This window comes from Bison bison, unplaced genomic scaffold, assembly GCF_000754665.1.
Source record: "Bison bison bison isolate TAMUID 2011002044 unplaced genomic scaffold, Bison_UMD1.0 scf7180017864461, whole genome shotgun sequence".
Lineage (NCBI taxonomy): Eukaryota > Metazoa > Chordata > Mammalia > Artiodactyla > Bovidae > Bison > Bison bison.
This window is the reverse complement of record NW_011495023.1, coordinates 15,428,932-15,438,678: the sequence shown is the minus strand read 5'-3', so window position 1 is coordinate 15,438,678 and position 9,747 is coordinate 15,428,932. Positions and strand designations below refer to the sequence as shown.

Here is a 9,747-nt window from a genome sequence, read left to right as displayed (position 1 = left end):
AGAGAGCTGCCTGATGGGAACAAACGCTGCGTTGGCACCCCGGGCGTGGACGAGGGCTCCGCTTACCTGTGAGTTGGAGGCTAGCGTGGGGCTGACGGGCAGGGTGGAGGTGGCTAAAGTGCGGCTGAGAAGGGGGTTGGGGAGACTGCTGCTGGGAGGGTGGGTGGCCTTCCAGTAGGCCTCCAGGTAGTCGGCCAGGTGTTCACAGGCGTCCTCGAGCTGGTTCTCATCCAGGATCACATCAAACAGCTCCTGCAGGGGCAGACATTACAGATGGCACCCTGACACCAGCCCCCGACTGCCCCCCCACCTTAGAGGAGAAAGCAGGGAGCCCCTTGGTCTCCGCTCGTGCTGCCTGACTCCTCCACAGACTGTCCTCTGGAGTCAGCTTACAAGCATTGGTCCTCCTCGGGTACGTGTTGACACGAATATCAGTAATATCAATGACTAGGAAGTGGACAGGTGTAATAACAGTTGTTAAGGGCATGATAGAAAATTTGCTAACAGTGAAAAAAAGGAATTGGCCCTACGTTAGAAGAGAGATGTAAAAAAGAAAAGAAGACTATAAGCCAAACAGTATAGGAAGAAGTCTGTTTTTGACATAGAGACTGTGAAAAGCTGAATCTTGGAAATAGCTGCAGCAAGGGAAGGACATGAGGAAGCCCAAGCCACCTAGAAGGTAGGTTGGGAGGTAGGCAACATATGCATACGTATAGCTGGTTCACTTTGCTGTACAGTGAAAACCAACACAACATTGTAATCATCCTCTCATTAAAAGCTAAAACAAAACCCAGAAGCGTAGTGTCCCCAAGCATGGTATGCACAACAGGGATTCAAGGTAGGAATGGGTTCAGGTGTCAGAATCTGCTTACTGACTGGTTTGGAAATTGGTGTCTGCATGGTTTCAGATCAGTTTCATAGATGGTGATAAAGAGCCAGCAACTTGCTCCCAGATTAGAAGTGAACAATAAACCAACCCCTAATAGATCCATCTTTCCAACCAACGTTCTGAAACAACTGTGTTTCATTTACGATACTATGGATGTGTTAGATGTTAACAAAGCGACATCCCCATGGAACACACTGTAGCCGTTTGCAAGCCACGACCATGACCTAGACACGTGCTCATGGCAAGAGGTGGTCAGTTCTCCACTTTGGGAAGAAGCCCACTGCTAATGGAGAAGGTTCTCTTCTGGACAAGTGTTTACCTAGTCTGTCTGGTTTTTCTTAACAGAAAGCTGGGTTGATGACTTCAAGTGGATTATACTGAACAGAGAGACTTACTGGAGGACACTGAGCTAGCTTATCTGCCGCCACCATCTGGACATTGAGGTGCTTCGCTTGAGATTTCCCTCGAGACTTTATTAACCTCTGTAAAACCTGCAAAAGATGAGGTTTTTAAACAGGAGCGTCTGTACTCAGGTAGACGACAAGGTTCATTATTCATGCTTTTCTCTGGGACCTTTTTTCATACAGCACTCACAGTTTACTAGGCAAGAAAACAGAATATCTAAGATGATCTGGAAAATTAATACATCTCGGTGGCAAGCTTCAAAAACCACCAGGATGTATTATTCTGAACCTTTTTTTTAAGGCTAGCACTTCTCAAACTTTATCGCTCATGATTTATGTTTTTTAAAACTGTTGAGAAATCCCAAGAGCTTTTTATGTGAACTAGAATATTTACATACTAGACATTAAAACTGAGAAATGCATTTAAGAATGACCAATAAACTTCTTGCATGTTAACTTACATCACTTATTTCGATAAAAATAGCTAAAAATTGTTTGCAAATTTCTCTACAACCTGACTTCAATGTTTCCTCTTTCTACATTTAATCTGCCACAGTACATTACTTTGAAATACGTGAAGAAAATCCAGCCTCTTCCAGATACATAATTCAGAAGAGGAGGACTATTTTAGTAACCTTTTCAGATAATTGTGGATATTTTTCTTTGATACTACAGTAAACAAGTGGTAGCTTTTTAAAGATTAGCTGCCATGGAACATCTGAAACCCTACTCTATTAAATTCCATTGATTTGTTCTTTCCAATAAAAATGGTGTTCTAAGATGACTGCAATAGTCATACCAGTACTTGTCGAGTACCTCCCATTTCATTACGTAGAATATTAAAAAGGCTGGTAGCACCTTTTTGAATAGTCAAAATTTAATAATTTTGCTACTTCAAAGTACCACAAATAACACTTTATTGACTAAATATTAAAATAACAAATAGGATATTTTTGGCTTAAATAAAATACATTCTTAAAACTAACATCACCAGTTTTTGTATTTTTAGTGTGGACACCAGAAATTGTAAGAGTGAATGATTGTAAAATCTTAATTCCTAGCACAGTTAACTTATTAATACTCACACATTTCATAAGAATCCATCTAAAATCATAGGCGAAAGAGGCATCTTCTCATCTAACTTAAAGGTTGCCAGTAAAAAAAATGCACCGTATTCTGACCTAGTCTGGGACATATTTATATTTTAGTAATGCCTTTAGACAACAGCAAGGATCTCCTGTCAAAATACATACCAGGAACTAATGTATCCAGTGTTTTCAAACTCCTCTAAGACAGTGGCAGTAGATGGATTTTCATTAGGACATTAAGTGAAACTTATAACCTGGTAGCTCATGGTGAGGAAGAATGCAGCAGCTGCCGGTGCTGGTGTGGTCTTGCTTCCTGCTTAGACATTCTGACCACTTCTTTTGCACCATCAGTACAAAGGTCAGGCCAGTGGAAGAGGAGGACAATGAGGATTATCAGGGAAATGACCTTCTAGGTCCTCTGAAAGTGTCTCAAAGCCTCCCCCACCAGGACTCCACAGGCCACACTTTGGAAATCACTGTTCTCAGCCATGAAACTTATCATCACTCTCTGCTTATATGAATCTTAATGCTTCTCATCTACCACATCTCTCTCCAAATCCTTAGTGATGGATAAAGAAGCAGCCTGTTCTGAAAGCAGACTATAAGCACACATTTTAGTAAAGTTTCACTGCAGAACAAACGGTAACAGACCTGCTTACCTTAGGAGAAGAAATCTTGACATACACTATAATAGGGGCCAGAGAGGTTTTACTGAGCTGGGCTGGGTGATTGATTGTGTCCGCGTCAAGGACCACCAGTTGAAGTGTTCTTGCAAGTTCAAAAATCCTTTCGATTTCACTCTGAACTTCCGCTGTAAAAGGTGAAGCAGAACTTTATTAAAAGTTCAGCATTTCTAGACCAGATTGAGAGAAAGTAAAATGGTTACTCAGGCAGGTGAGCTCTACAGGTAAGAGGGCTGATAACAGGCATCGTTTGCAAAGAGCCATTCCTTCACAACATCTCGAGAATTTAGGAATTCCTCTCTCAACCAGTTATGAAATTTATTTCTAGTTTCCCATGATGTCTGTGAGAGTCAAACTTTTTGGCTCTCTGTGCTAATTTGTTTTGGGGGCTATAAAAATCACTCCACGGAGTCATTTTATTAAAATGTTGTAAAATAGAAACATGAAGAGAGCTCTTCCTTGTGTGTGTTTCTGACCACTCAAGCCTAGCAGCCCATCACCAGCCTTCCTGTCACTGCACAGGCTTACCTGCGTTTACATGCCACCTCTTGGTATGGAGTCTAGAGATGTTTATGAGCAAGCTGAACTATAGCAGGAAACAGATTTTCAGAATGTCTACGACAAACCTAGCCAGAAACACACTTCTTGTATTTTCCACCAACAAAAAGATGGTCCTGTAACATTCATGCTTTAAAAGGCAGTTATGTATTGGACGCAGCACCTCAGATATATAATCTGTCAGACTTATAGAAAAACATAAATTTACTTGAATACCGAAGTATTTTCATTCAGTTCATCTATTTCTCCATTCTCTCTCTTGAGTGTAAAAAGGGCTGTCCTAGAATATCTTCTCTGATGACGGATATATACTGTATCAGTGCTATGGAATACCTGAAATGTAATTAATGTGAATAACTAAATTTTTGAGATTCAGATAAAAGTTAGATAGCCAAGAGCTACGTTTCTAAATATCACAGATCTGTAAAGGACAATATAGCTTCCAGTGCCCACTACAATCATGAAGGGCCAATCCCATGAGATGCCTGGACCTACAGGACACCATTTAGCTCTTCTTGTGCATTTGCATCCATGCAGAAGGTTCCTGGAGATAATTTTAACTTGTGTATTATTCCAGAAAAGGCAAGCCACTTGCTTCCAGATGACTTGCTAAGTCATCTGCCTCTTACAACTAAGTGTCCTTTTGTTTACCTGGATGTCTTTAAAATGCCCCAAACCACTAGTGGTATGAGCTTTAAAGTAATATTTGGTCACATTACCACTCATGACACAGTTTTGCTAAAAGAAAAAAAACCTATTAAGCTTCTCAATAGACAAGTTTATAAGAAATACAGAGAACAGACAGTTGTGTAAACTACACCAGTGTAATTTAGTTAGCAAAATTCAGTCTCTGAATACCCTGCAGGATAAGTAGGATAACTGACCTAGTTTCTTAAAAAAATTACAAGGAGATAAAAGATATATGGAAAACAGGATTAAGAGATTCAAGGACCTAAGAACCAATCACAATGTGTGAAGTTTATTTGGATCCTGATTCAAACAAATAGTAATTTATATATTTTATGATGCAGAAGTGAATAAAATGTATGTATATATATGTGTGTGTGTGTGTGTGTGTATATAAAATGTATGTGTTTGTATCTATATAGTATATGACAGCTGGGAAATGATACATGGCTGAGTGGCAACGTGATGATACCAGGGGGTTATTATTAAGGTACAGTAGGGACTTCCCAGGTGGTCCAGTGATTCAGACTCCATGCTGCCAGCACAGGGGCCCAGGTTGGATCCTGGTCAGGGAACTAGATCTTGAGTGTGGCAACTCAAACCTGGTGCAGCCAAATAAATACATAGTAAAAAAGAGGTACAATAATGGCATTACGGTTTAAATAAAAGGGGTCTCCACTGTTCAGAAATACACACTGAAATATTTATAGATAATATAAGTATCTTGGATTAACTTCAAAGTAAATGGTTGAAATTAGGTAACCAGTACCTGGGCTTTCTTACCACATACTGTTCATATATATTTCTTTCAATCATTCCTTTTGTAACTATGTCTTCTCTTGCTTCTTGCTTCTTAAATTTTTTATTCCAATTATAACCTTGCTTCTCTGTGCCCTGTGTTTTCACAAGCCACCGATCACCAGTAGTAAAGTTCCAATCTAAGTTTATTGTAAGCATTAAGAAATCTGATTAGTTTACAGCTGACATCATACTCAGTGGAAATGCTAGAAGCTTTTCCTCTGAGATTAGGAACCACATAAGGATGTCTACTCCCGCCACTTCTTTCAACATTGGATTGAAAGGCGTAACCAGAGCAAGTAGGCAGGAAACAAAACCAAGGCTTTGTTTTCCAACCAAATTGGAAAGGAAGTAAAACTCTCACTGTTTGTAGCTGACATGATGAGATTTATCTATATATATATAAAAGACTCTACCAAAAGACTGTTAGAACTAATAAATGAATTAAACTGCAGGATATAAAATTAGTATGCAGTACAGCTCAGTGGAATAAGATGAGTCTCTCTCACACACACACACACACACACACACACACACACACACAACCCTGCCATTTGCAACAAGACTCATGGACCTTACCAGCTTTATGCTAAGTGAAATAAGAGACAAATATATAATCTTACTGAAATGTGGAACTGAATAAAAAAGCAACAAGTTCATAGATACAGATAACACAGGGTGGTGGAGGGTGATCAAAAGTACAGTTAAGTCCCAAGGATGTAACTGGAGTTAGTGATACTATTTGAAAGTTGCTAAGAGAGTGGATCTCAAGAGTTCTCCTCACAAGAAGAAAATTTGTAACTACATAAACTTGTAAGTGATCTTTCTGTGATCGTTATACAGTATATACATGTGTCAAACCATGTTCTAGACCTGTCAGTTACGTTTCATTAAAAAGAAATTTGATCACAAAGATTTTCATCTTTGTATCAGTTAATTACAGCTACTGACACAGTCACAAGAGTCCCATGCCTTAAAAATAACTTGTTTTTTAGAGGTTTGAGCACTATTAAAAAAATGATTATGAATGGAATTCATTGTTTAGTCGCCAAGTCATGTCCGACTCTGCAACCCCATGGACTGGAGCCGGCCAGGCTCCTCTGTCCATGGGTTTTCCCAGGCAAGAATATAAATGCAATACTTGTTATTAAATCTGGGTAACAGAAAAACATAAAATAATCCATTATCTTATTATATATCCAAAAATTATATCTATTTATGTCAGTAGCTTAATATATGTATCATGGACATGTGTGTATATATGCATATATTCTAGTATTCTTAGATACACAGATACCTTCCACTTTTTAAATTAAGGTGGAAATGAGATATTCTTTAAAAACTTAAAGATTTTTTTAGAAACCCAATGCAACATATTTGTAAATAAACCTTTTCTGAAGAAAATGCTTTTAACTTCCAAGCACAAAATGATGCTTTCAAAGAAACGTGCCCATACCAGTAGGTGGGCACACTAGTATGTACTCTTGGACGGAGTGCATCATGCTGAGAATTTATTTCAAAAAAGAAATGTCAGTGCTGCTGATGTTCATTTCTGAAACTGAAAAGCCTTATTTATCTGTCCAGATCCCAATCTCTTACACCTACTGAATTTAAACTTGCTGCTGATACTATGAAAAACAATATCGAGGTTCCTCAAAAAAGAGTTGCCATATGATCCAGCAATCCCATCCCTGGGCATATATTCAAACAAAACTGTAATTCAAAAAGATGTGTGCACCCTTATATTCATATCAGCACTATTCACAATAGCCAACACATGGAAACAACCTAAATGTCTGTCAACAGATGAGCAGATAAAGAAGATGTGCACATACAGAATGGAATACTGCTCAGCCGGACTCTGTGGGAGAGGGGTGGGGGGATGATTTGGGAGAATGGCACTGAAACATGTATAATATCATATAAGAAATGAATCGCCAGTCCAGGTTCGATGCCGGATACAGGAAGCTTGGGGCTGGTACACTGGGATGACCCAGAGGGATGGTATGGGGAGGGAAGAGGGAGGGTGGTTCAGGATGGGAAACACGTGTACACCCGTGGTGGACTCATGTTGATGTATGGCAAAACCAATACAATATTGTAAATTAGCCTCTAATTAAATTTAAATTTAAAAAATAAAAAAGGTAAAAAAAAAAGAGTAACGCCATTTGCAGCAACATGAATGGACCTAGAGACGATCATACTAAGTGAAGTCAGAAAGAGACAAATACCATATGATACTCCTTACACGTGGAATCTAAAATGTGACACGAACTTATCTGTGAAACAGAAATGGACTCAGAGGGCAGACTGTCAGTAATGTAATAGTCGTTCCAATGCCATTTCATAATCACTAAGCACAGATTTTTCATTTTGGCAACTTCTTTACTTAGCCTGAGAAAGGAAATCTGTTAAAGCCCTCTGTCAGCCCCGTCTCCTTTCCCCAGACCCAGGAAGGTTTGCCTCAGGGCACCCACTTCCCAGGCACCAACATGGCTTCTTAATCCAGCTGTGTGATCCTTGGGTAACAAGGCTTAATTTCTCAGACCCCCTAAGTATTCTTTTCTGAAACATGGAAATGAGGACTAAGTGTATCAACGTGCAAAATATTTATTTTGGTGCCTGCTTATAGGAAATGCTTAATAAATGTCAAGTATTGCTTTGTGCCAACCTGCTAACATGTATCACACTGCGTTTTGATGATATGACTGAAAACTTTTCCAACAGGCAGTGAACTGATAGGAAGACTGGCAATAATACATACTTACTTTGATTCCTTCCCTCAGGACAGTGCTTAGGACATATCTGGGACTCAAAAATTGTGTTGAAAGAATGAGTTAAAAAGGCAAAGAAAAAATATAATCACTGTGTGTATATATATATATATAATGTAACAAATATTTGCCTTTTAAAAAATTGTGTTTAATTAGAGGATAATTGGTTTACAGTGTTGGCTGCTGCTGTACAACAGTGTGCATCATCGCACATCATTATACGTATACTTAGACCCCTTGCTCTTGGACCCCACCATCCCACCCCTCCAGGTCATCACAGTGCGCCGAGCTGGGCTCCCTGTGCTGTGCCGCAGTCTCCTACCAGCTGTTTTACGCCTGGTAGTGTATACGTGTCAACGCTGTTCTCCACTTGTCCCACCCTCTCCTCCACCCACTGTGCCGTCTCCTCTCTGCGTCTGTGGCTCTATTCCTGTAGGTTCATCAGTACCGTTTTTCTAGATTCTGTATATCTGACAATATACAATGTGTTTTCTCTTTATATTTGCCTTTTTAGTTGACTATACATATATGAGAAGCTGCTGTTGTAGAAAAAAATGCATTAAATCTTCAAAAACATTAATCGTGAACTTGGCAGCCAAACTATATATAGGTGAAGTACTCCCTTTGGGTGGAGATGTGTGTAGCTGGGCCATCAGAGCAGTGTTGTGGAATTTTAAGTGTTAATTCCTTAAGATAGACATGGCTATGCCTGTAATGATTAATTAGGTCATTAATTAGGAGGAGGGAGGAAGTGAGATTCAGATCAATAGGCCCATAAATTTTTTTCCTAAGAGAAGGCAGATGGTCAAGTAAAAGTAATCACATCACGCACTGCTCAGTGGAGGAAATCCTGGAATGGTAGTCCAGATGCCCAGGGTCTAGCCTTAGCTTTATTCCTTAGTGCCTTACCTACACCACACGGATCCCTTCCCTTCCTGTGGTCCTTAGGTCCTTCACTGCACAGTGGTGACAAGATGGGTAGTTCTCAAACCCTGGCATGCACAGCAGAGTCACCTGGCAGGCTTGTTGAAACAGACTGCAGGGCCCTGCCTCCAGAGTTGCTGACTTCATAGGTCCGGGTGGGGCCTGAGAAGGCGCATTCCTAACTGATGCTCCCAGTAGTGATGCTGTTGATGTGGAGACCACACCTGAGGACCAGTGAGCGAGACGCGCGCTCGGGTGTGCCACCCCAGTTCCACAGTGTTACCACGTAAGGGATGAGTTTCTCTTTAATTGACGCTCCTCCTGAGACAACTACATTCACAGCAGTTGTAAGAAACGACGGCTCCCAGTGCATTTTATTACCTAGTTTTCCTCAGTGGGAAGTCCTGCAAGACTACAGTGCAACATCACAACCAGGATAATCCGTCTTCCTCAGACTGCCTGAGTTTTATGTACTCATCTGCGTGTGTATGTGTACTGAGTTCTATGCAGTTTTATCCCATGTGTAGCTTCCTGTATCCATCACCATAGTCCAGAGACACAGCAGGTCCATCAGGATAAGGAAGAAGAGACCAACTTTTAACAAGTTATCTCAGCTGACTGTTCCACTGGGCTAAAATCATCTACCAAGCTGTAAACATTTTTGTCTGACCATCTGGTTGCTAATATACAAAGTGAATGAATTCCTCTCCTCCCATGCATTGTCTGTTACAACTACAGCCAAATGCCAACTACATCTAGAAAAACATCTATTTCCGCTTTATTGACTATGCCAAAGCCTTTGACAGTGTGGATCACAATAAACTGTGGAAAATTCTGAAAGAGATGGGAATACCAGACCACCTGACCTGCCTCTTGAGAAACCTGTATGCAGGTCAGGAAGCAACAGTTAGAACTGGACATGGAACAACAGACTGGTTCCTG

The 9,747-nt window shown here is 40.2% G+C and overlaps 1 protein-coding gene and 1 long non-coding RNA gene across 6 annotated transcripts in view; one reads left to right on the top strand and one right to left on the bottom strand.

The window, feature by feature from the left end:
- Positions 1–2,275, top strand: LOC105003052. Its single transcript, XR_827065.1, has 2 exons — positions 1–68; positions 1,235–2,275. It is a non-coding gene; the product is annotated as an uncharacterized LOC105003052 (long non-coding RNA).
- CACNB2 (calcium channel, voltage-dependent, beta 2 subunit) overlaps positions 1–9,747 on the bottom strand; it is a 432,395-nt gene that overhangs the window by 4,333 nt on the left and 418,315 nt on the right. For all 5 annotated transcript variants that reach the window (XM_010859991.1, XM_010859994.1, XM_010859992.1 and 2 more), the window contains 3 exons: positions 3,041–3,192; positions 1,285–1,380; positions 67–252 (listed from right to left, as the gene is read on the bottom strand). In XM_010859991.1, coding sequence (XP_010858293.1) covers positions 67–252; positions 1,285–1,380; positions 3,041–3,192 — 434 coding nt within the window. The remainder of the gene's footprint in view (positions 1–66; positions 253–1,284; positions 1,381–3,040; positions 3,193–9,747) is intronic.